This window comes from Embiotoca jacksoni, unplaced genomic scaffold (genome assembly GCF_022577435.1).
Source record: "Embiotoca jacksoni isolate LCO1_2020_lvr unplaced genomic scaffold, fEmbJac1.0.p SCAF_7, whole genome shotgun sequence".
Lineage (NCBI taxonomy): Eukaryota > Metazoa > Chordata > Actinopteri > Embiotocidae > Embiotoca > Embiotoca jacksoni.
In genome coordinates, this window is record NW_027185425.1 from 11770686 (window position 1) to 11797022 (window position 26337).

At 41.9% G+C, this 26337-nt stretch overlaps 2 protein-coding genes across 5 annotated transcripts; one reads left to right on the top strand and one right to left on the bottom strand.

The window, feature by feature from the left end:
* Window positions 1-2516: 2516 nt before the first annotated feature.
* Window positions 2517-9864, bottom strand: gpnmb (glycoprotein (transmembrane) nmb). Of its 2 annotated transcripts, none has more exons than XM_069176921.1 (12): window positions 9691-9864; window positions 8162-8317; window positions 7934-8074; window positions 7123-7296; window positions 6874-7035; window positions 6446-6769; window positions 5629-5685; window positions 5277-5489; window positions 4635-4740; window positions 3800-4020; window positions 3560-3650; window positions 2517-3241 (listed from the first exon to the last, which is right to left on the bottom strand). In XM_069176921.1, the coding sequence occupies exons 1-12, from the start codon at window positions 9758-9760 to the stop codon at window positions 3088-3090; spliced, it is 1869 nt and encodes a 622-aa protein (XP_069033022.1). In that variant the 5' UTR covers window positions 9761-9864; the 3' UTR covers window positions 2517-3087. The 2 variants fall into 2 exon arrangements, with proteins under 2 accessions (XP_069033022.1, XP_069033021.1); XM_069176920.1 differs by having other exon boundaries at window positions 7913-8074.
* A 3615-nt stretch (window positions 9865-13479) lies between these two features.
* Window positions 13480-18776, top strand: LOC138214992 (polypeptide N-acetylgalactosaminyltransferase 15-like). 3 transcript variants are annotated; one of them, XM_069176902.1, is made up of 11 exons: window positions 13480-13562; window positions 14346-14762; window positions 14885-15054; window positions 15141-15345; window positions 16277-16444; window positions 16607-16724; window positions 17064-17258; window positions 17342-17473; window positions 17567-17668; window positions 17749-17892; window positions 17985-18776. In XM_069176902.1, exons 2-11 carry the CDS (start codon window positions 14395-14397, stop codon window positions 18135-18137), a joined length of 1755 nt encoding a protein of 584 aa, XP_069033003.1. In that variant the 5' UTR covers window positions 13480-13562; window positions 14346-14394; the 3' UTR covers window positions 18138-18776. The 3 variants fall into 3 exon arrangements, with proteins under 3 accessions (XP_069033003.1, XP_069033001.1, XP_069033002.1); XM_069176900.1 differs by having other exon boundaries at window positions 13491-14762; XM_069176901.1 differs by having other exon boundaries at window positions 13491-14762; window positions 14888-15054.
* Window positions 18777-26337: the final 7561 nt, after the last annotated feature.

Sequence of the window (26337 nt, forward strand, 5' to 3'; positions counted from 1 at the left end):
CTTTTTTTATTTTGCTTTTGTGGTATTTTGTATACTTTATAAAGCTGATAGTCTTTGAACATTTTTATTTTTTTAAGAAAATTTAAAATTTGGTCAGCTGCCAACTGACCTTGCCTTCAACTCTGGTGCTTTAGGTGGCATTGTACATGTGTATGTGTGACTTAAGATGACCCTGTACATAAAGTCTATTTGTACATAACAGCCCCGGAGCAAGAGTTGGCGCCCCCTCAGCTGGCGGCTGACGGGAGTATCGAGAGAAAATCGCCTCAGTTTTTCCCCTGAGGGTCCACCGTCTTCTGGAGGGGAAAAAAAAAAAAAAAAAAAAAAAAAAAGTACAAAACAACTAAGACATGCAAATAATGCCAACCGTACATAACTGCAGCAATGCCATTTAGTTTTGGGACTGACATTGTTATTGGTAATGGTACTTTAATTTGTCAAAATTTCCTTTTTGCCTTCCTACGAGGGCTTTGGTCAGGGTGCTGCAGGGCGGACTGTAACAGGCTCTCTCTGTAGCAGTCAGACAGTCAGCAGAGCATCCGTGTTCGGTCTGTTCTGTTCCCAGGCCATCTGCCACCTTCTTGACGACAGTGTCTCAGCAAGGTCTAAGCCCAACTACGTTTCTTTTTCATAGAGCAAGCTTTCTCAGTTCGGCGTGGCCCGTGTAGCCAGGCCATCAAGTCGATTTTAACGTCATTCACTGCATGGTGAGGGTAGGGGGAGTCACACTGATAGATGCATATGATTTTTTTTTTTTTTTTTTTTTTTTTTTCCCTTTTCTTTTTTCTTTTTTTTTCTCTTTTTTACGCTTCAGGCAAATGATTTAAACAAAGGACTTTTCTCTGTAACCCACAAATGTACTTGATGTTTAATTTTGTTTAAACAGGGAAAACAAGCCAGAAAAAGGCACACAAAATACTGACTGAACCCTGACTGTGAGGGTAAGAAAAGAAGAAAGGAATCCAAAACTTAATAAATATACAATTTATTTCATTTGTTTCCATGCCGACTGTAAATATGTTGATTGTGGTAAAAGTGCTCGAGTGTATCCATGCTTCCACAGTAGAACGCCGTCTACCTCAGCTGAGGGGGTGGGGGGTTGTTGTGGCATTAGGCACCCCACCCTGCCCCCACTGAGCGCCAGCGCGCACTGATACCTCAGTCCCCCGAACACTTCTTTCTACATGGGCGCGCCTTCCTAACACCACGCTTAACTGAGGGGCACAAGTGATACTTAAAATTATCCCTGACATCTCCCTGTTCCCTGCTTCCTTCTCGCCCTTCCCCTTCCTCCAGTTTGTTTTGATCTACCTCTTTAGACGCGTATTTGAAGTAGAGGCATTCTTCTATTTGTTAGAATTTAACCCCCACCCCCTCCTTACGCTTCCCCAGATAAGAATGAAAACGTGAGCTAAAAAAAAATCATGAACTTTTTTAAAGAATCGAGAGAAAAATCAAAAGTGATCAAAAAATGTTTTCTTTTGCCAGTGTTTATATATACTCCTTTTGGCTTAAATGAAATTCTCAAACAGTGGTTATTTTTCTGCTTTCTATTTTTGGTGGTGTGGCTTACATGTATTTGAACTTTTGCTTGGGTTTTTTGTGAAAAAAAAAAAGGTCAAATCACGTGTTTGATTTTGCATTCAATAGTTAAAACAAGAAAATACCGTTTTTAATAAAGGGCCTTCCTTTTTTTGTTTCTGATTTGTAAGACTTCAAAATAGATACAAGTCCTGTCTTTGTTTTTCCCTTTTTGTCTTTCACAGACGCTACACTCACTCGCTGATTTGGTAGCTATTTTCTTCTGTTAGCATTTCTTGGCTGTGTAACGTGGAACATCCTCTTTGTTTGGGACAGATGTGAGGGATTGGGTCTGAGATTTTGGAAATGTGCTCTTAACTTCAGCATGATATTCCCTCCTCCCCCTCTCTGCAACCATGCTTGTGCCCCTTCACCTCCCCTCACACACAGCTCCACTTGTCAAATGCCTCTGAATAAAAAAACAAAAAAAACATTTCATGGTTTGTCCTATTTTCTTTTACTTTTTTCCAGAAAGCGCACTGTTGATTGTTTCAACTGTATTTGGGTGCTTTAGGTTTTCACATTGTGCTCTTAATTCTTAAGAGCCTGAACTAGATCGTATGTGTGTGGACACGTGTGTGTGTGTGTGAGAGAGAGAACGTGTGTGAGAGAGAACATTTGTGTGTGTGTGTGTGTGTGTGAGAGAGAGACTGAGTGTGAGAACATGTGTGTGTTGTTACCTTAATGAGAATGGATTGGATGGATGTGAGGTCACGGTGACCTCTGACCACCAAAATCTAATCATTTCATCCTCAAATCCAATTGAGTGTAATCTCTGCCAAATTTGAGGAAATGTACTCACTTGATTTAAAATCAGATGTTTTTCAAACCAAAATGATCTGATTCATTTGTGCTGAATCACGGCAGGGCAACTAATTCATAGTAACCTGGAGACAAATCAGGGTGTCATCAAAAGAAAGGTGGTTAGTTTACAATCTTTATTAGCAACATGTCAAATTTACACTGAAGTCCTTTAGATTATTCTTGAGTCCTACAGTTTAAAATGTACTTTTGAGTTCATGCGGCTGAAGAAGAGCATGCACATGTCACCGCTGGTGGAAATGAATCAAGGATTTTATACTCAAGTGTAAATGATTTAATAGTATAATTTTGGCACAAGGAACAGCGTTGTAAAGCAATCGCTGGCACAATAGTGATACAGAAGCATTTTTTTAATCAAAAAACAGCAATGACTGAAACCCAGTTCTTCTCTCAGCATCTACTTCATCCCATAAAGAGATCGAAATGAGTTTCTCAGTCAGAGATCTAACAGCCTCTTTAGTTATCTCTTCATTTATCGTCAGCTATTTGCTGCAGCCAACAAAACAACCAAATTAAGACACGCACACACACAAGTTATTAGTATTATTTACTAATATGTATTCCTGCTCTTTGAATTTAAACATGATGCAACTTCTTTGACAATCATGATTTTTTTTTTTGGACGAGGATTCAGGATATTTTTAGGGTATAAAAGAGAACCATTTTGATGCAGGTCTATGAAGCCTACAGCGGGCTTCTCTCAGTCAGCAGGTGACGGCTCTCCTCATTGGAGGGGAAGAGTGCCTCCCTCAGGCGAACCATGCGACCTCCGACCCCGGTGTGGACGGAGGCGTCCTCCACCAGTGACCTGCGAATGGGCCGGTACACCTTGTAACGCCTGAGAGGGGAAGAAAAGAAAGATACAGGATATGAGAGATGGGAATATTGGATGGAAAATGAACTCCGGAATAGTCAGAATGACAAAAAAGGAGCAAAGGAAGGAGTTGAAAAAGATTAATAAAGATGTTATATAGGTCGGGTGGTAATCAGAGGAATAAAAACAAACCTGTGTCAGTAGTTTTGTGTGCATGTGGGAGCAAAAATCAAAACGATGTCTCATTTGTATCGTATTTCTTTTTCTTTCTGTATATGTTTAGATCTTCACGCATTAATAAAATGTATAGTAGGAATACTCGTGCATGCCAGCGTGACTCACTTGTAGACCAGATAGGCAATAAATGCAAAGATGGCCACCAGCACAGCGCTGGAGGAGAGAACCACCCCTGCAGTGAGAGACGTCTTGGACACTAACAGGTGCAAAGGACAGCAATGAGAGACGAACAGAACCGCAGCGACAAGACATCAATCCGTTCACTTTCTACAAAGCTGCTAAACATTTCAAGACCCTGCATAAGATCCACAAATATACAGCAACGTGTTTGTCTGTGCGACTAACCAGGTGCATCCTGGGACTTGTTGATGGTGACTGTGGTGCTGGCGAAAGCCAGGCTGCTGGCGTCCTCCAGGGTGATGTTCACGCAGTAGGTGCCCGGCTCCAGAAACCTTCGCATCAGATGCACTTCACACTCCGATGACGGCGGCACATCGTCGCACATTATGTTACGCACCTCGGTGCAGCTGCTGTCGGCCACGATGGTGCAGGCTGAGGTGGGGATGCTGAGGATGAGTGGAAAGACGAAGAGTTGAATAACACCAACGTCTTCTTTAACTGAATCTATTTCATTTTCTTTAAGAAGCGTTTTTTTTAATATACCAGAGAACTAAATAACCATACTTGATCTGAAAGGAGTCAAAGGTTTGTCTTCACTTTTTTTTTTTTTTTTTTTTTCTCACCTCTTGGAAAAACGAATGGACCACAGTTTTACAAAAAAGTCCACCAGTGATGCAACTCACATGACAGTAATATCATTAAAGTGTTTTGACTTGTGTTATGATTTGACACGATTATCTGATAAATCTGTCTTTTCTGATTTTGTCTTTCAAGACTGTGAAAGTTTGACTGTAACTTTCTTTATATCACAATCGTGACAAATTTTTTTAAATCGGAAAAACTACTTTTGTCCCTTTTAACTGAAAGGCATCAATCTGATGATGAGCTGGAAATGTAAATGAGAGTTTAAAGTAATTTACATAAAGTGACATTGTGACATTGACAGTGTCATTTCAGCTCTCTTTTCAGAGATAGAAGTTTGAGATTTCAAGAAAAAAAAAAGATAAACTGTTTAATCATTTAAAATAATAAATAAATAAATAAATAATCGAATGCTCACCTGCCCAGACATTTCACCCGGAAGCTGATGTCAGTGTTGGTCACTCTGGCAGCCGACACGTCCACAATACGACTGTTTGGCTGGCTGTTAAGGCCTTGCTTTGGCTCTACAGAGAACAGATTAACTCAATGTATTAGTTATTGGTTTGTTAGTTATTTAGTTCATTCAAACCTGAAATGTAACAATGAGGATAAACTATTCTCAATTTGTTTTGCATCAAAAGGCATTTTAAATTTAAATTTTCAGTGGTAGTTATTTTCAAGCGAATATGTGTTGGATTTTTTTGCTCCTCTCTGACACTATCCTGCCATAATCCAAGAACAATGGAAAAAAGTGCTTCAAAATATGACAATAATTCTCTGTTTCATTCAGTTATTAAATAATAAATAACCTTTAGAACACTCAAAGTTAGTGGCACAATTTACACTTCAAACAGTCATTCACACATCCTGCAAAAGTTTAAATTTATTTTCTATTTCAACCCCAAACTGACTTTGGTGCCCTACACTTGTTTATTAAAGAAGGCACAGTGACAAACAACTCTTTAAGCTGATTCCATTTTCATTTTAATTAGTATTTACTGGATCAAGTCATGTGGCATCAGACTTTACGGTGAAAAGGACACTGCCGCCCCCCACCTACCAATAATGGTGATGTTGCCCATGAAGGTCCCGTAGGCGTACCGGAAACAGTCGTGGCTGCCGAGACGCCGGGTGCGGAGCAAGTGAATGCTGGTGGGGTTGGTGTCGGAGGTCTCACTGGGAACAGTGGGAGGGAGGGGCTCTGTCGTGGGCAACCCTGTCGTCGTGGAGATGGGAGAAAAGGAGGGGAGGGGCCTGCTGGACCTTGGTGGCACTGAAACAGGAAGCAAACGGCACAAACTGAACTCAATAGACAAACGTGTATGCGATGCATGCAGGTATTATAAATCAAAATAATTCAGCTTTTGTTCACATCCAAAATCAATCACAAACGCAGAGCTGTAGAACCTCACCCTGCGTGGTCTCCATCTTGGCAGTAACAGCGTGGGTAGGCGGAGGTGTGGGAGCCTCTGGAGGAGAAGACGCAGTGATACAGATATGACCATCACAGGCATCATCACAGGCACATCCCTGCATTGTAATTTTACATTTCATAATGATCTGTGTAAGGAGAACAGCAGGGTTCCAATGTCCTGTTTGAGATTAACAAGGTGAGTACATGGAGACAAAGACTGTTTAAATGTTATATTTATTTGGGCATTTAAAAAAAAAAAAATCTTCCTTGACAGACAGATGGCATTAAGTGACGGAAGGGAGAGATGGCAAATGACCAGACACAAGCGTTGCCATTCCTCATTGGTGCATTAGGTCTGCCAGGAGGACCATTTAAAACAAACCACACTTTGCTATTTTGTGCAAATTTAACTAACAAGATATCATTTGTTAATTAGCAACCTTTAATAGTGCCAGATTTTTTTTTTTTTTTGCCTTTGGAAAAAGTCTGGCAGTATTCCCATGTTTTTAGTCCTGACATGCAGCTAAACCAACCATCACTTGGTTATATGTGTATTTAGCTGATGGCATCAACCGCCTCATGTTTCCTATAACTTTAAAGCCATTACTGGAAGGTTTTTAAATTTCTACTTTGGCGCCCCCTTCGGAGCGAGCGGTGGATCTGACTTGATCTGATTGGGAACCCGCTGACACGACACCACGATATACACCAATACGTGAGCTGAAAGCAAAATGTAAACCATCAGAATGATCCACTTGCTCGGCTCATTATGTGAGAGATTTTCCCATGTCTACATCTTTGTGACTGTTCAGTACCTGTGTGAGGCGGTGATGTGGGACTTCTTGGAGTCGGGCTGGCGGTAGTGGGCGGACACTCAGCAGGAAACGCGGCCTCCACCACCAGCTTCACACTCATGGTCCCCTGCTTGTTGTAGGTGTGTGTGGTCACGTTGCGATGAGTTACCAGCTGATTGCCGTCTTTGAAGTCCCAGATGTAGTCGATGGCGGCGGCGGTTTTGAGGTAGCCGCTGGGGTCATGGACCTGGACTTTAAAGACCACGTCCTCACCGCGGAAAAAAACATTCTTGGACTGGTTGACTGCGGCTTTCTGGGAGATGGTGACCGCCACTGGGATCTTATCTGAGGGAGTGATGAATAATTAATTCTCCAAGTTTCTGCCTGTGTTTGTTTGGCTAAAACATGGAGGCAAGATGAAGCTGTTCAAGCTGAACGTTTGTCTCCACCTGTGACGTAGAAGACGGTGTTGTCGGTGGTGAGGGGGCTGTACTTCCTGCGCTCACGCTTCCTGTACACCATGACCTCCATGACCTCCGCCCCCAGAGGGATTTTGGTGGTGTTGATGGTCACACTGGAGGAGGAGCCGTCACACGTTTCATAGTACTGACCTGGGACGAACACAGGAGACCAATGGAAGATGTTGGAGATGCATTTTTTTCTGCGTTTGCCAGTGATCCTATAAACTTGCATCTCACCCATTGCGTGCCAAACGTAGACATAGCTCTTGCGACTCCAGTCATTGCTCTGAGGGAACGGCTTCCCATCGGGGAACACATTGCATTTCGTCGTGTCTGTGCACTTTCCAAAGCCGTAGTCATCCAACCAGGAAGTCCAGTTGTATAAGTAGCCAGAGCGAACCTGTCCATTGGCTGTTCAAAAACAAAATATAAAAAAATGAAAAAATAAAGTTGCACAGATTAATGTCTTTGTTTTAAGAATCTGTTAAATGATTACATGTAATGTATACAAGCTGGCTTTTGTTGCAAATCCTCAAAAAACTACCTCCCAGCTTAAAGCAGCTGCTTTAGCACTATATGGACTATTTTAGCCTCTTTCATCTTATCGTTTTGGTTTCATGGCACTTAACTTTACAGTTTTGTTTTGGCAATTATGATCTAAACAGACAGAGATTTCCCTCAGGAGTTGCCGGAGGGAAGACTGAGCTAAAAGAATTGCATTAAACAGATGGACTGAAACCTAATGAATGCTTATGTTTCTGAGCTCAATTTGTAAAAAGGAAAATGTCCGTTAACATGTTCACAAACTTTAAAAGATTATATTTGTAAGCGGTGTTTACAGTTTGTTACACTGCCTCCAAGTGTCTAATAAAATCAATTAATACTGCATTTATTGTGTTTGTGAATCCTTTTTTTTTTTATTGTTTTGAGTGCAGTTTATGGTTCACTTAGGTGGTTTAAATGCTGCAGTGGTGTTTGCGATGTAATGCGTGTCGGTTCGTGGCCCGGCCCGGCTTTCTGGCAGCACCTGAGGCCTCCATCTCCGTACCATCTTCACAGTGATCATCCCAGACCAGGTCCCCATTAGTGTCCTCCTTCTGGCACGGAGGATACTCCAGCTTGGCAGTGAAGGAGATGCAGGAGCCGTTTAGAGCCGGACTGTCGCTGGTCAGACGGACCTTGGGTTTACCTGCAGAGAGTCGGATGCTCCAAGTTAACGATCCAAAATGTTTCAGCAAATGTTACAGAAGTTTAAAAAAAAGCAACCCTCCTTCACCTCTTCGGTGCATGAGCTCATTTGGCTTGGGGCTTGGTGGTGGGTAGAGGTAATCGTCCCACGGGTTGGTGTCAGGATCCCAGCCAGGGATAGGTGGGATGGGAAATGGAAACTTCCCTGATAATGAGTGTTTGTGGGGGAATACATCGCGGTATGCTGCAGAGAGATAAAGTGCAGAGAAAATGCCAGTGAGTTCTTAAATAGGCTCTGAAGGAATCTCTGGACTGTGTAGAGTCCACACAATGAAAAAAAAAAACATTTTGTCATTTTAGTTAGTGTATTTGAATTGTGTCTTTGCTTATTTTAAAAGGTGATTTAAAAAAAACAAACAACTTTTATCACCAGGTCTGCAGGTGTGGTTACATGTAATTTAGCACGTCATTTTTATTAAAAGAGAAAAAGTAATGTTGAACTTTTAATATTCTGTGTTAAGAATTCATGAAAATATGCTTTCAATCCCAGCTGAATGAGAATCACCTGAGTTTGGCAGTTGTGACTGAATTAATATCTAATTTAATTTTAAAGTCAAATTAACAGAATAACAAGAAGTGTGATCAGTGAGATTAGATAATAAGATAATTTACTAAAAGTTCCCTTTGACTGAAATGCAGATTTAAAACTGTAACTCTGCAGATTAAAAGGCCTAAACTCATAAAACAGAAAATAATGTGTCACATTTTATATGATAAAGATGATAATTTAGATTCCAAACAGAGGCGTATATAATCATTATCATGAAGTAATTTATCTGATCCTGCAAAATGTCTAAACTCACTTGTTCGACTCCACACTTTTGTTTCTGACGTCTTAATTTAGACGGAGTGACACATCATTCACGGTCAAAAATGGATGGCAGAAGACGACGCCAAATTCCACCGATGTAATTTAATTAACGGGAAAATAATCTGTTTAAACGTCTATATATAAGCAAAGATCTGCGCAGAAAAGTCGGCTCATGGGAGACAAAAACATTTTAAACTAAATATGTAGTTGTAATTTTTTCTTTTTCTTTTGTTGTTTTGATAATAACGGAGGAGAAAATGTGTTCTGGAGTTGTATGAGGTGCCTTTTCTCCCTTTGGAATCCTATGTGACCCTATCACATTAGAATAAGTTAAAATGTCTTCTACTTTCATGGATGTAGAGTTTTCTATTTTGTGAGTGGATGGCAGTCTGTCCGAGGACCGTCAGCTACAGAGCACACGCCTTAATTAGTCTCATGGGACTCTGACTGCAGACAACTGATGACAGAACAGCCTGAATTATTACAGAAATTACGACATAAATACCAAACACGAAAAGTCTATTTCATTCTGAAAAAACTACGACATAACACACCTCATAATTTTTTAAGCCAGGACACCTTAAAAGTCTACAACAATTATGTGATTTTAGCTTTGACATTAAAATTTGACATTTGATGAGTCTGATATTCATTTCAAACCTCTTTAGACTTTCTGTTCAAAGCATCATAACTTTGACTTCATTTAGATCAGCCTTCTGTTTCAAGTTCAAACTAGCACCACTTACTTGAGCGTCCATCAGCATGATAAACAGAGCAGGCACAAACCAGGAGAAAAATATATCGCAGGGCTTCCATTTCCACCGTTCAGTGGAGAAAAAATATTTGTCACTACCTCTAAAGAAAATAAGTTTTTCCAGCACCGGCAGGTTTATCTCTGCGCTGACACAACTTGTCCCACTCTCTCCTCGTACAGCTCTCGTAGTGTGTCCCCCTGTTTGTCCCGATGCCCACTATTTTAATGCGACTCCGCTGAGCGCACAAACATGTGATGTTTTCTAACAAGACGCACCTCCTCACTCATTAGTGTCCTGTGCCCAGGAAACTCATGAGATGATGCGCGGGGACATGCCGTGTGCGCATGCTCGTTCTCTTTTTCTCCCCTTTACGTCACTTTAATCAGAAATAATTAAAGCTTTCAATTCGAATTTTTTTTTTTTACTTAGAATCATTTAATAATCTCAAGTTATAAGGCTGCTGTGCTCTGAAGAACAGGCCTCATGATTACCTCCCCGATTGCGTTTTTAATGATTTATTATTTTAGATTATTATTATATAATAATAAACAATATGACGTGTTTTGTAAGTTACTTGACAACGCAGTGCAATGTCCACGATATATGTCTCTTCATGGCCTACTTTTATTTCTTTTACAAGGCCGATTTCTTTTCTCTCAGAACATGTATTTATTAACTTCCCAAACTCCCAATGCATCTTTTTTTTTTTTTTTTAAACATTTTTATTTGATATAGGCTATAAATGCGCACATACCTAGTTTTGTTTTATTTGCCTCATAATTTCATGGAAATCAAACAGATTTTCATGTGTAAACTGTCTGTGTCTGAATAAAAGATATTACATTGGAACAGGCATTAGTTGGCCTCCTGCCTGAATTAGTCGAATCATATTAAATATAACGTGATTACAGAAATGCTTTGTGGAGATCGCTTGTCATTATAAAATTATGTTTTTTGTTAATCTCTAACCTGGATGTCCTGTAAACTATAAACTCCACCTGTGACGGCTGGACAACAATGACAGGATTATTTGATAGGTTTGTCTGGCATGGAGCTGCGTCACGGTGACTCATGACATCACTTTGAGGTCCGCGCAGGTTGCGCCACATCTGAACCCTCAAAAGCAGAAGGAAAGCGTGTGATATCCAGCAGCGTTTTCAACACCATCTAACATGTGATGACTGTCATTATTTTATCGGGTCCTCTGCTGTCACAAGTTTGGAAACGGTGACAAAGGGCTCCCAAATCTGAAGTTTCTGCTCAAAAGTCGAAGGGAAAGGTGATTTCTGTCACTGATTTTCAGTATTAAATCCAAAGATAAACTAAAGAGAGGGAGCAAGAGTTTAAAACTTTAAAGCAGCAACATAATATTGGCCTAAATTGTTAAAATACTAACCAGTGACATGATGCCATGTTACTGATGAAAGTCATGCTCTGATAATATACAGCCTATAATTCATGAGGACTTTCGCACAACTCTAAATAATGCCTATAAGGTCCAAAGTAATTCACAGTAATGATCGGGATGGGTCTCTCAGGCTTCATTGTTATTGACGATAATCTTTAATCTCATAGCTCCTGTTTGGAAATCAAGTCCTAACTGTTTTTCTATCTGTACTTTGCAATAGTGATGTGAAGGTCTAATGGATTATTTTTGTGACATTTGTGTTTCATTAAACAATGATAAGATCAGTCAGGCGGCAAGAAAACACACAACCTCCCAAATTGTTTTCATATGTCGTCATATATTATCAGAGTAATTTTACCAACCACATAACCGACTGGAAAACAGCAATATATGTGCAACAAAACAAGCAAATGTTGAGATTAAAGTTTGCTCCTTTTTAAAAAGAAAAAAAGAAGATGAATTCCATCTGCTGGACGAGTGACAAAACTACATCCACTGATGAAGGCCACGAGATGTGACCGAAAGCTCCAGAGGAAAATCTAGTTGAGATGTTTTTTTTTTCTAGATAACTAACCATGAAATGTAGAGAAAACGGCAGTGAATATCAATACTGTCGATCTCCAGTAGAGGGAAGCACCACTCCGCAGCTTCTAAAAAGAGTCTCTCTCACTCTGTCATAAAATCAAAGCTTGATATAATTTATTAAGCTGTACGCTACATTAATGCCAAAGTTTAGTAAATCATTACTGGAATATTACTGTACAACCAGAAGCTTCTGAGAAGCTGGAACCAGTTACTTTTTGGCCTTTTTTTTTTAATGTAGAAAATGACCTAAATCATTTAAAATCGTCCCAGAGATGGATCGTTAGGTCCAACTGATTTAATGCTGTCTTTCTCTCTCTGTGTGTGTCTGTGAGAGTGTCTTTTACTGTCTTTCTGCGTGTCTCCTTTTTCAGCAGAGACAGTAGGCGTCAGACATCACTGGTTGTAAAATAAAGAAATATGAATGAAAAACAAGCCAGAAGTGCACTGCACAGCCAGCAGTCCATCTATTCTCCCTCTCTCTGTCGTGTGTGTGTGTGTGTGTGTGTGTGTGTGTGTGTGTGTGTGTGTGTGTGTGTGTGTGTGTGTGTGTGTGTGTGTTGTCGTGCCGTCTCATTTACAGCCCTGGCTTCTCGTTGGATGGTGGAATGCAGGAACATTCCCGAGAATGTGGACTGAACCTTGGATCTGTGTCTGTGTGTTTGTGTGTGTCTGAAAATGTGCTGGCAGTGGAAACTTTGATTTAGTGTGTGTTTTGGCTGCACAGTGGAACATATGGGAGTGTTCACAGTGCAGTGCTGGAAATACATGAAGACATTCTTTCTTTTTCAATCCTGTGGTTTATAAACATATTCCCACAAGAACATGGAGTCAGGAACCGGTCACTCCTCTCACTCTGATCTTGTCTCTTTCATTTCCAGGTTGTTACACCTTCATCTTGCTCTCCGTCTTGCCCTCTGAAGCCCTCCTCTGCTCTTTCAACTTCTCCGTCTGTCTCGCCAGGTGTCCCTCTCCCTCCTCTGTGTACTGTAATCATAATTATCACAAGTCATTGTGCCCCGTCATCCTGAACAGAGGGGAGGTGAGTGTCTGTGTATAATGGGAGGAAGGCTAATCCCACCTACTCATTCAGACACCAGAGCCAGTAGCGGCTCTGGTGTCTGGTCACAACCAGCAGGACAGTGAGCTGGTCACTGACCGCAGCCAAAGTGAATTTAAAGCTCCACAGGCTGCTCTGCCAACTCAGCCTCAGTCAGCCAAAATACAAAACAGAAGTTGAAAAGCTGAAGTTCTTCATTTCTTGTGATGTGGAATAAAGAAAAATTGGACACAGTCTGACCTCATGTTGGAAACATCCGTAAAGAAAATAACATCCTGAGATCAATTGGAAAACGCATTAGGAAATTATTACGTTATATTGTGCCATTTTCCATTCAAATCCTAACATGACGTGGACATTTTCTGTTTCTCTCTAACTTTTTTTTTTTTTTACAAGCTCAGTTTGGTGCTGTGGGAAAAAAAATACATCGTGATACAATAACAAAAACAAGTTTATGGCAACTATGCACATTACCACGTTACGATTAAAAAAAATGCTTAACAAAAACAAACGCACAAACGAAGGTCTTTGGGTCACTCAGTTGAAAACAGCAGCCAAAATCTCCTCGGAGGACCGGGGAGACTGAAGCTGCGACCGCCCCACTTCCCGGCACTGACAGACGGTCATGGGACCACGAGGCCCGCCGCCAGCTGGCCGGAGAGAGCATCTTTGATGTGTGACGCACCGGGGAAACGCCTGCACTGAGCAGACTTCATGCGCACACACAAACCGGAAGACGCATAAAAGCACCGTCTCTTTCCATTGCAATGTGGGCTCTTTTATAACTACTGTTGTTGCTGGAGTGAGGAAATGGTGAGTTTTGAAATAATCCTACAGCATTTAACCTTCATTAAAAGTACGTGTCGTTTGGGATATTTAGAAGTCCTTCCGGGAAGACCACCATATGATATTAAAACTAAATACTCAGCTCCACAGATCCCCAGGTATTAGACTCGTGATGCAACACTTTAAAACACAATAATAACGTTCGACTGTGACTGATAATGTGTGCGTCACGCGGAAATGTCCTCAACAGGCTTTTTCGCCAAGATGTTTGTTTTTTAATCAAGACGTATATTTCGTTGTGAACTGATTGAACAAACAGATGGAGGAACAGGTGGCTGTATCAGGTGCATCTTTCACTTGAAATGAAGTTTGCGCAGGCTTTAGGACCGCGGGACGAGTTGGATGAGGGGCAAAGTCTGCGCACCTCCACCATTTAGAAGTTGAGGGCTTATCCTGAAAATGCCCTGTCTGTCACTTTTGTCCCAGGTCTGCTTCTCTATGGATACAGCTCTGATGAGTGTGTGCAAAAATATTTATTGATATATATTGTTTCTGTCTGTTGGATAATCCTTGTTGACTTTCATCACTTTGACGAGATGTAATCGACTTCAAAGTTGAGGCAAAAGTCAAAAATGTGCAAATTAAGAGAGCACTGGGTTGACTGCTGAGCACCGTGCCCCGCTCGTCTGCACTCTTCAGCATGAGGCTGTGGGGCAGAGCTACCGCTGTCCGGAGGAAGATGCTCTGCCTCTGGCTGCTACTCCTCGGGTTCGCCCTGGTTACGCTGGCGCTCTCGGATCTCTTTAACAGGGACCAAAGTCTCCAGAAACCTGGTTCTCCCCGCCACCCACTCCAGCGGATGCCCAGTCCACCGGACCTGGAAGTCATCGTGGACTCCCGCGACCCGGCGTTAGAGCTGGGCGTCGATTTGGCTCCGCTAGAATCTCTGCAAGAGGACCAGCTTTTATACGTGCCATCCATGCAGGGCACCAAGATCCCGCAGCAGAAGAAGCGGAGTTACAAGGTGCTTCTGCCCGGAGGAGCCAATAGGGATGCCACGGTTACCGGGCCACCGACGCACGGGCAAATGGGGAAAGCAGTGCCACTACACCTGACGAGTTTGGAGAGGGATATGGAGCTGGCTTCAGTGGAGAAGTACGGCTTCAACGAGGTGGTCAGCGAGAAGATGTCAATGCATCGGCGGCTGCCAGAGGCGCGACATCCTGAGTGAGTGCACAGTGGCTAGTGGGCATGAGTAAGAAACAAAAAGTTACCTCCTTTTGGTCATAAAGAGCGTTTTAAGTTAATGCAGTTGTTGCTGTTTCGACTGTATACTGCGCCCCACTAAGCAGGTGTTTGGGGGAGCAATACAGTGAGTCTCTGCCGTCGGCCAGTGTTGTTATCTGTTTCCATGACGAGGCTTGGTCCACGCTGCTTCGCACTGTGCATAGCGTGCTCGACACTGCACCCAAAGAGTACCTGCAGGAGGTCCTGCTGGTGGACGACCTAAGTCAGCACGGTGCGTCTCTCCCTCCATCTATGCATCAATCCATCTGTCCATCCAAAGTGCTGACCTCTTGTCCCCCTTTCTCTCCGTGCTCTTAGGTCACCTGAAGACTGTACTGAGTGAGTACGTGTCTCATCTGGATGGGGTGCGTTTGATTCGCAGCACCGGGCGCCTGGGTGTTGGAGGATGCCGTACACTGGGTGCTGCCAGGGCAGTGGGGGAGGTCCTGGTGTTCATGGACTCCCACTGTGAATGCCAGATGGGTTGGCTGGAACCTCTGCTAGAGAGAGTTGCCCAGGACAGGTACTGTTTACTCTAATCAAAAATAAATTCTTGAACAGGTATTCTTTAAGAATAACGAACACAGTTTGCAGAATCACTCATAGTAAGTTTTCCTGTTGGTTAAATGATAAATGTTAGCTGGCCAGAGTTTTGTGATGAAGAATAATTAAAATCACGATAAACATTTGGCCGGGGGAATTAAACCCAGCAGCTGAGCCCAAACCGGCCGTCTGCTTGTGTTCTGCTATTTGACAGGAGCACTTGTGAGAAGTGAGAAGATGGAGGGTTCAGAGTTATCAGTTGTCCTTGCTCATTAGTACAGCAGGGGGATCCATGTGTGTGTACTGAGCTCTCATGATTTGGCTCTAGTCTTATGTTTCAGGCTGCCTGCAGTGTGGCTCTAATTAGACTAGGTAATTAGGCTGAACTCTCAGGCCTGGAATCTGCAAGCGCTCAACTCTCTCAGCCACATGTTTGACCCTTCTCCCATTTCTTGCTCTCTCCCATTCCCTTTGTAATCTTTTCATTCCTTTTCTCAGAGCATCACATCACACACAACCTCTTGGAAGAAATATTTCTAAGAGCATATGTGATCTAGTTCAGGCCAGAACAAAGAACAGTGCATGTTTCTGGACTTGGTTTCTTTGATATAGAGCTTGAAACAGACATTTGCAATTACAAACAGGCACATACTCCGATTAAAAAAAACCCCCAAAAAACCCAGTTTTTAGTTTACCAGGATGCACACAGAATTTGACTAGTAAGTGAAACTGGAGGAAGGCTGTTTCATATTTAAAAAATGTCTAATTCTTTCAGATGTTTCACTGTCAGGAACAGACTTTACATTCAAAGCATCAGCCTCACTTTGACTCATCACACGTGATAAATGTGAATAAAAAGACTAATTTGAATACAGAAAGGACTGCTGAGATGAATGTGGTGTCTGCTGCAGGACCAGAGTGGTGTCCCCCATCATGGACGTGATAGACTGGCAGAGCTTTCAGTACAACGCCACCCAGTGGCCAGTTCGAGGAGTGTTCGACTGGAGACTGGACTTCTTCTGGGAGTCAAACCCTCAACTGCAAGATCCCGACCCAGAGATGTCTGTTCAACCTGTGCAGTGAGTTTACAGCTGTTCAAGGGTGGAAATGTGTCAGTTATCAAGTAGATAAATGTAGAACTGACCTTTCCCCTTGAAGAAGTATACTAAAGTTTGTGATGTCATTATGCCCCAGAGACACCAGCACATCATTAAAAGTAATGCTGATTGTGCCTGTGACAGGAGCCCCGCTTTGGGAGGCGGAGTCGTGGCCATTGACAGGCATTTCTTCCAAAGTGTGGGAGCCTATGACCCCGGGATGCTGCTTTGGGGGTCCGAACAAATTGAGCTGTCAATCAGGGTAAAAGAAAACTTATTTATTGTCAACTTTCCAGCTAAATCCTCCAGTTCCAACACTCTAACCAGACAGATGCCTTTGCTTTTCCTCTCAAGTCCTGTAAGATCTTTCAGCGAAGCTTCACCTGAGTGATTCAGTTGCCGTCTGTTAGGGACTCAGGAATGCTGTGCTGTGAGATGATGCCTTTTGCAAATGGAAATCTCAGGTCGTGCTCGGAGAATATCTTAGGCAGTTGACGAATGCAAAAATAAAATGGTATAAATTCCCATTGTGGGCCATAAAAACGTGCAAAAACATTTTTGTGTTTTTTTGTTTTGTTTTCCTTCATCTCCAAAATACTAGGTGTGGTCATGTGGCGGCTCCATGGAGGTGGTCCCTTGCTCCCGCGTGGCCCACCTCAATCGCCACCACCTGCCGTATCGCTTCCCTGACCAGGACCTGCTTCAGAGGAACAAGATCCGCATTGCTGACACCTGGATGGATGCTTACAGGAAGATCTTCTATCGGAGAGACACACTTGCTCACTTTATCAGGCAGGTGTGTGTTTGAGTCAACGCACCTGGTTAAAAGATTGACTGTCGAGTGCACCACAGACTGAAAACTCTCTTTCTTTGTTGTAGTCTGAAAGTCCGAACATCACCGAGCGTCTGCAGCTGAAGAGGAGTCTGGGTTGTAGGAACTTCCACTGGTTCCTGACTACAGTCTTTCCACAACTCTACATCCCCCAGGACAGACCGGCGCTGTCAGGCGAGGTAGCGCACACTCACAGACACACACAGAGGATCAATACTCCTCTCTGATGGACATGACAGACTGTGATGTGTCCTATCTGTGCCCGTTTGAAGCTGTACAGTGTCGGCACTGGCAGCTGTGCAGACTACCCCCGCGGGCAGGGACTGCAGGGCGGGGCCATGAGTACCGCACCATGCAGCGGGACAGGCAGCCAGGTAACCATGCCAACAAATTATTCAGTGATGACAAAAGAAAAGAGGCACAGTTGCAAATATGATCTCTCTTCCTGTTGCAGCACTGTGATCTGAACTCTGAGGGTGAAATACGATGGGGTCCCATGGGGGCTTTGTGTTTAGATACCAGGGGAGAGAGGGTGGTACTCTCTCCATGCCCCGCCCACCGACCAACCATCAGCACACTACAGTGGAAGTTCATAAAGGTAAGCCAGAGAATTGAACTCTCCTCGTTGTACTATGATGTCTATATGGTTATCTCTAAGGCCAACGCCCTCTATCCGCTTCAACCCCTCAGCTGAGCGGCCAGCTTGTTCACCAACACTCCCAGTTATGTCTGGAGGCTGTAAAGGAAGGAGGACCGCTGCAAAGTCTCATCCTGCGCCAGTGCACACATCACTCCAGACAGCAATGGCACTTTGAGCAGCTCGTGGCTCCTAAAGGTGCCTGACACATGAAGCACCGAGAGCATTTACAAGATGTCAATCCTCAGCACATCTTACCAGTTTATCACATTTATACTATTAATAGTGGCGTACGTACAATGTGTCCATAATGGTGTAGAAAAACATACAACATATCATTTTTTCTCCACTTTGCCACTCAACGTTTTTGTTCCTGTTTTAAGGATTGCAAATATCATTAACTGTGTTAAATAATAAATAGAACAATGATCTATTACGATTATCTACTTTAATATATGTTATTGTATTGTATTATAAGTATTTCATCATATACAGTATTTTAAAAAATAGATGAAATTGTATAAATTATGTTTTACTTCACTAAATGCTTTCATTAATTCCTGTGTATTTTTTTTTTTTTTAGCATGTCATTAAACAGTAATTATACAGTAGAAAGGGTCACATTAAAAGCCACCACATCTGTGAATTCTGAATCAGATCAAAGTTTTGCCACTTTGCTGTTTATCCAACAAATCTAAGCTCAAACGCCCCCAAAAAGTTAAACGGTACCAAAAACCTGAACTTGTACCTCTGCAGCTCTGTCAATAATTCTCCCTCTTCTCTTTGGGTGTCTTCATATTTTTAGTCACCTGCTGCATGACATGTAATAAACTCACCTTACTTCACTTACCTGACTGATTGACGTATTGGAGGTTGACATCTTGAAGAGGGGAATCACGTGATGCACCAAACCCTAACAGGCCTTTTCCACATCAGAGAGCTGAACTTGTCCTGGGGGGAAAATGAATGGTGTTACTGATATCATTAAAGATTACTCTGTTCTGTACAAGTGGCCCAAAGAGCCATGACTTTGCAACAGTGAGCAGCTTGCCCAGTATTAGCAGCTGAGCTCAGTTATTATTAATCACTAATTAAATAATTAATTAATTAATAACACCTCAAAAAATGAAAAGCTGTAATCTAAAACGTTTTCTTTTGTAATGTGTTTGTATTACTGCACAATTGTAAGTCCTTTACCAAGCAACACTTGTATTTTCAAACTTTATCAGCTGTCAACAGCAGAGGGAGCCATCAGCTCTCAATCCTTTCCAACTACTCACTTTGGTATTGTCACCCATGACTAACTCCCCATGTTATCTACTTATGAAAATTTCCACAAAGACGTTCTGGCATAAACTTTCGGTAGTCACAGCTAACATAATTACACACTTTTCTGATGTGCATGTGATTTAGAGAAGTGGATGCTGTCTACAACAAGCAAAGTTCTGATTAACATCCAGACAACAGGGTCATGTGTTTCTGTGTCAACGCATTTAAGTCACAGTCTAATAAATCAGAAGTAATTTAAGACATTCATCTTAAGGTTGGATAGTGACTTGCAGGCAGGAAAGAGCCTGACCTGGTCCTCAGTGACTCTCTTGTTGCCCCGGGCACTGAGTTCAAATATCCATCTATAGTCTGTCATACAGTAGCTTTACGTTCTTCTTAACCTACAGTGCACGTAGCACTTACACATGACCTTTTCAATAAAAACCAGTCAGATGGTATATGTCTGTAGCTTCAAGGCATTTAAGGCAAACAGCATGTTGTTGATTACCGTGTCTTCTTCAGTTATGTAACTATAGGCTACTGAGCTGTTGTAAAACAAGCGCAACGTCTCTGCTGTTGGTCTTCAAAGGATGCAATAAGTCACACACTAATCCAGCAATGATTCCCCAGACCACGAGAAGGTCAAAGATGTAGGGGTTGTATTTACTTCTTTTAACCTCAAAAAAACAACAATTTATGTTGTATGCACAAAGCATAATAAAGCAGTAGGTTTGTGGAATTTTATGTAAAACAATGAAGAGTGATAGGAAATAGCAGCAAAACAAAAACAGATAAATTACCCAAATATCTCTTAAGTATCAAACACTCATCAGTTGTGCATAAATAAGAAAAATGAACTTTTTCATGTTGGATTTCTTGTCTAAAGAGGTGGGTTTTTATATTTGGATTTTGGGTGTACTATCACTTTAAAATTGTCTGATAAATCTGTATCAACTGTAAAATTAATCTCCCGGAAAAGCTGTTAGGTCTGTCATTTGGTGAGAGGTACAAAGGCGACTTGAACAAGGTACATTTAAACTACATTTACACTATATCACTGAAACATTAAGGCAACGTTTCCCTGTGATGTCAGCAGACTTTGACAAAAGGACGGTATTTCTAATCCTGGGATGACAACAGTTTGGCCAAAATTACCAAAAATATCCCATTAAATTGTTGACTTTTTCAACATGTTTGAATGAGAAAAAAACTTGATCCCCTTTAAGACCGTGTCTATCGATGGAGGGGTTGTACTTAAACAAATGACATATGAAGTTAATATTTTGCAGTCAGTCTCATAATTGAAATAAACAAATAAAAACTAGAATTACTGCCTCACTGTTGTTTGCCTCCACCAACCAGTGAAGCAGCCGTTTCCATTCATGTCTGTCGAGACACAGATAATATGTGGAGTGAAGACGTTGAAGGAATTTGACCAATAAATCTGATTCTGAACAAGTTGTATGACATCAGAATGCTTCAAAATATGGACGGTGTTGCAAGTAAGCTTCACATTTTCAATACATCGTATTTGTGAAGATGCTTTGCACACATCTTCAAATCAACAGAAGAGAAGATCTATACAGTTAGTACAGTTTCAAGGTTAACACCCAAGAGTCACATGCTGACCATTGGTTGTGCTAGTGAGTCCGCTATGAATTCACTATGGGACAGACTTGATGCCCATTTTATGGGTCTGAAAAAAATAATCTGAGATGGGAGCCAAAACATCCAGTTACTTCGTGTTAAATGAATTCAATTCAACAGTCTGCAGAGAACGCTGATGTCAATTTCTGATGCAGAGTCTGGTAAGATGTGTGAAATATTCCCCAGCAGAGGGTTTGATAAGTTACATAAAGTCATCACAGTCATGCGCTGATCTCTGTGAAGCCTCTCGGCAATAATGAGTCAAGACGAGCATGCTGGTTCAGGAGGGAATACAATATATTAAACAGTTGGGACATATGGCAACTTAAGGTCCTGTCATCAGACGCTTACTTAGTGGCAGCCATTAAATTCGAAGACTGGCGTGTATTCAAGACTTTTTCAAAAAAGGTTATCAATAAATTAGTTAAACATTTCTACATTTATAGTACAAAAAGACACTAAAAGTGTTTTTTGTTCATTTATGTGTTTACATTTTTTTTTTTTTTTATTGCAATTATCTCCTGTCTGTTTCAGATCTTCCTGCTGCTGAATCTCCTGCTGTACTCTCTCCAGTCTTGAACCTGTCCTCCCTCTCTCATGCTGTATGTGACCTTTTGCCTGCTCTCCCCTCCCCACTGTCTTCCTTCAGCTGCATCTTACATCTCTCCTCCATGCTGAGGTGACTTGGATAAATACAGTAAACACCCACATGCTGATGGCTGGTGCTGATGTCACATTCTCACCAGCCCCTTTGTTTCTGACCCCCCCCCCCCCTCCTCTCTCTCTCTCTCTCTCTCTCTCTCTCTCTCTCTCTCTCTCTCTCCTCTCCCCCCTCTCTTCTGGGGAACCTGAGTGACTCAGATGGATCAAGCAGCTGCTGTGGTGGAGGAAGCTGTGGCGTCTATATGAAGATCCATGGGGCTATTTCATCCAGGACGGGGGTGTCTGCACTAACTGTGCGAGTCTTGAAAGAGCCTTGGGTCTTCTTTAAAACAGACACTGTTGTTTCCAGTGATTCGTGATGTGCAATTAGGTCTGTGCGGATGGGCCTTGGGAGCGGGGCTGACACTGTGCAAAGATTAAGTGCGTTAAAATGTGACAAAAAAAACTTGGCTTGCGGTAGCAATTAAGGTCAAAGACAAAAACAGCTTCTGAATGTCTCATTTAGAAAGTTCCTGGTGACACAAACACTTTATGAGGGTACGCTGTAAATTCTGAGAGTTCATTTCAGTAACACCCATATTTTTGTAACATCAAATACTAAAAATAACAATTCTGGTTCTTAAAATACACTTGGAATTTCTCTATAAGAAGAAGTAAATAGCAACCCTCTTACTTATTTCCCTGGTTACATTGAGAAAACTATGGACTTAACAAGCGTGCAGAATGTGCACAACTTTACGTTTCCACACAAAGAAATGTTTCATAAGTCTGTCAAAGCAACAAAAGTAGACTGTTTGTCAAATCCTATTTGGACTCTGTTTAACCCAGTTTTATTTTGTAAGTCATCCATCTCTAGCATCATTTTTACTTTTGCTTCCTGCCATTGCCCATTTTCCCACCAATCCCTGTACACCCATAGACTGTACACAAGTCCACCCCTGTGCTGTTATCCTACCAGTCAAGGGTTTGTATATATAACCCAACTTTTCCACTTCACAGTCACCAGACTGTCTTTATATGCTTTGCAGTCAAGATTTCCAGAATTTTGTGAACTAAGTTTGTTCCTCGGTGTATGATGTGTTTTTAAGTCCTGGATTGGCTTTTGCCTCTTCAATGCCAGCTGTGTTTGCTATGACTTTGACTGCCTCACAATGTGTGACTTCTGGACAGGAAGTAAAGATTTGGATTTTGGACTGTTACCTGCTTTTGTGGTCCTATCCTGACATCACCAGACCCAAATTCACTTGTGAATCCTTTGCCGTTTGTTTCCAGTCGTTGTATCCTAACTCGGGTTCATTTGGAAACTACTGCTGCAGCCTTTAACCAATCGGCATTGACTACCATGTGACGTATGTTGTGCGCCGAAACTCACCAAACTAAACAGCAGAGACTTTCCCCCAATGTGAGCCGAGTGCAACGCCATGGCCACTGCAGACTCCTTCATTTCCTCTATACTTCCTATTATTGCTACAACTGTTCGTATAGGACGGAGCCCCTAAAGGGTCACGGGGGAGGACCACCGCCGCCATTGTTATAACTACACAAATAAACGCTTGACTTCGATGACATCACGCTTGGATACAGTGGCAGAACGATCCTTCATGCTAAGATTTCCAGACTTTAATCACAACAACAACTGAAACTGTGAGCAACAGGCGGGTGGAGACAGGGTGATGTGTCCACTGCACTTGAGTCAATTCCTGAGTTCCAATTGCAAACAATGTCCCACTTTTTTTTTTTTTTTGACATAAATAATCAACACGACATTGAAATGACACTTTTTAAGCTCAAATTACAGCTTTTTTGCAAACATTTAGCCCCCATCTATAGAGAAACATCATCACTTATTTAGAGTTCTGTGTTGGGTCCCCTGATGAATGTAAAACCAATATTAACTGTTTTCTGGACTTCGGAAGGAAATATCTGGCTCATTACAATACCTTTCACAGTGTTTTCACATTGTCATTTAATACATCATTTATCTCTTATATTAGCATGTAAAAATAATTGTTGATAGTCACTTGAAGTAACTCATCACTGGGATAAAGTAGGTGCACAAACCCAAAGCTCTCATCTCAACAAAAGCTCTACTTTAAATTAACAAATTAAAATAGTTCAATGAATGGTTGTAAATACAAAAAGCCAAAAGATTTTTGATAATCCATCTATGAAAAAAAAGACTTCTGGCGAAGAGTAAATATAGAGATTACACCTTTTCCTGCTTGCATGATAGAAGCAGGCATTCCTTTCTCTCTTCTAAACTATCGAGGACAGGTGCAAAATGATAGAATAATTTTACATAGACATTTCTAAAGGGTGTATATAAACCAGCCATGAGAAATAGAGAATAATTTGAAGCATATACTTGTAAGTTTAGTTAAGGTGACAAACAAATGCAATTAAAACTGACTGGGACTCACAGAGAAGAAACACATGCTGAGACAGAACCTTACTAACAATTCTACTACTTTTAGCTGGTATCTCAGGTTATGAAATAGCCTGTGCTGGAACAGTTTGAAATTATCATTTTTGGCTTGTTATCCAACATAAAACAAAAAACAAAACCCAGACCTCCATACAACTGAATAGGAAGGCACACCATCTATGGCTGCCTAACAGCATTAAAGTGTTTTAAAGGATAAAATGCTGCCAGGTGTTCAGAGACAGAGGAAAGCTTTCTGTCTTCTTGAATAAATATCGAAGCATTTTAGTCCAGAATTTTCAATAGGGACCCGTACATCACATTTACCTCAACACAATGGAAGGCAACTATTTCTGAAGAGCTCGTCATGCTGATGCCAGACTACTCCCTGACGGGTTAACAACGAAAGAGGTAATTTAGCAACCGTCCCTGTGTGCTCGGTTGATGGGCATAACCAAACTTACACCTCTTTGGGAAGAAGCCCCCATGACATGTGCATTGTTGTGCCAGCCCTCCCACCACTTGTACCATAGCACCCAGGGGAGCAGCTCAGGCTCATTTATCAAACACACAAGATGTCCTGCAAGCTCCCCCCTCCCTTCCTCCTCTACACCAATGCAAATATAGGTGTTTTGTTGTGCAACAGCAGCCGCCGTCTCAGCCAGAGAGGAACAGAGAAATGTAAAGCCCTTGTGTGGAGAACCTCTCCATTTTCAACACGTGTATGTGTGCTCTTTGACAAGCGCAGGAACGTTGGTATATGTGGACAGAACCACACACAAGTCAGACCACAAACAATGAGACAAACATAATGCCGACTTGGTTCAACACACAGCTTAGCTTCCTTTCTTGGGCAAGCAGAACTCTTTATAAGGCTTCATTGTAGAGACCTCACCACAGCTGGCAGATTTCTACGTGTCTCCATTATGTCCGCTGAGATCAAAGGAGAGAAATGGGTGGATTTTTATTAGCTGACAGAGAAGTTCTCACCTTTTGCACAGTGATGGTGTTTTTTAGTGCTGAAATCTGGGGCGAGGGACAAGTGAAGAGGCTCTTTTCACTGGGATGAAGTGCTCATTTGAATGGAAGAATGAATATGTGTTTGTTTGTGTGTGTGTGTGTGTGTGTGTGTGTGTGTGTGTGTGTGTGTGTGTGTGTGTGTGTGTACGTATGGTCACCCTGCATTTCTGTGTGTGTTCGGATGAAAAGAGCGGACAGGGATGAATAGTTGCTGTATTTGGGTCAGGGCCATTATCAAACAACGTGTATCGAGTGGATTGAAAAAACACACAGACGCACAGTGAAAAAGGGGTTATAAAACAGAGTTAAATGTGTATCATATACCACATCACACCTTTTGAGACAATCTGTTTCTTTAGAGCGTTTCTCTATTCTGTCCATCCCTCTGACTCAGACACAACTTTCATTGAAAATTATACGTGAAAACGGGAAAGAACGATGCAGAGCAGGGAGCCAGATGGGCCTCAGTTTGCTAATGACAGATAAAGTGGGAAAGTGGTGAATAAAAGATGAGTTTGCTAGCAGGTGGATAAAACGATGCATAAACAGTCAGGATGGGATTGTCTGTACACCATTAAATATGGATGGATCTTCAAGACTACAGGCTAAATAACAGCATTCCCACAGATGTGCTTTAGGTGCTAAATACACAAATAATCATTCGTAGCGCAAACACACTCCCACCCACCTGCATTTATCAGGAAAACACACAAAATCTTTTCCAAGTGGGGAGTATTTTGATCAAACTCTGAAATGCTTTTGCATGCATACACACATAGACAAACATGCACACACAGCTTGACACGATTGGGCTGGTATCTCCATCATCTCCACTGGGCATGTATTTTATTCAGATGCATCCAGTATTCTCCTCACATCACTACCTAACGTAGATAAACACACACAAACACACAGTGGAGCTGCACCTTGCCAGATGAGAGCAGCTGCACCTTTGACAGGTGAGTCAATGTGATCCCCACACACGTATACGTACTCAGTTTTCACTCCCAACCTACGTCACCAGTGGGACATGGCTGTTAGCGCACTTTCACCTCAGATGAACTGTAGCCGCAGCAAACAAACGGCAGACACACACACATCTACACACGAATACACAAAACAAATACACAGTACTATCATAAACACAGCAAGCAACATCTTTGGTAGTCATGTCGTATGAGAAAGATCTAACATCTGAGTCCAGAAACAACTCAGCATCATGTCAGCTGCAAATCAATGACACAAATATAAGTTTTCCAAGGACACGTGGTCATGAAAACAGAACATCTCAGTATGTATGTGTGCAGATATACACACAACATATCCTCAGGCAGTATTTATATTTGATTGTATGTGCCAGCAGCATTTTGGACAGTTTTAACACC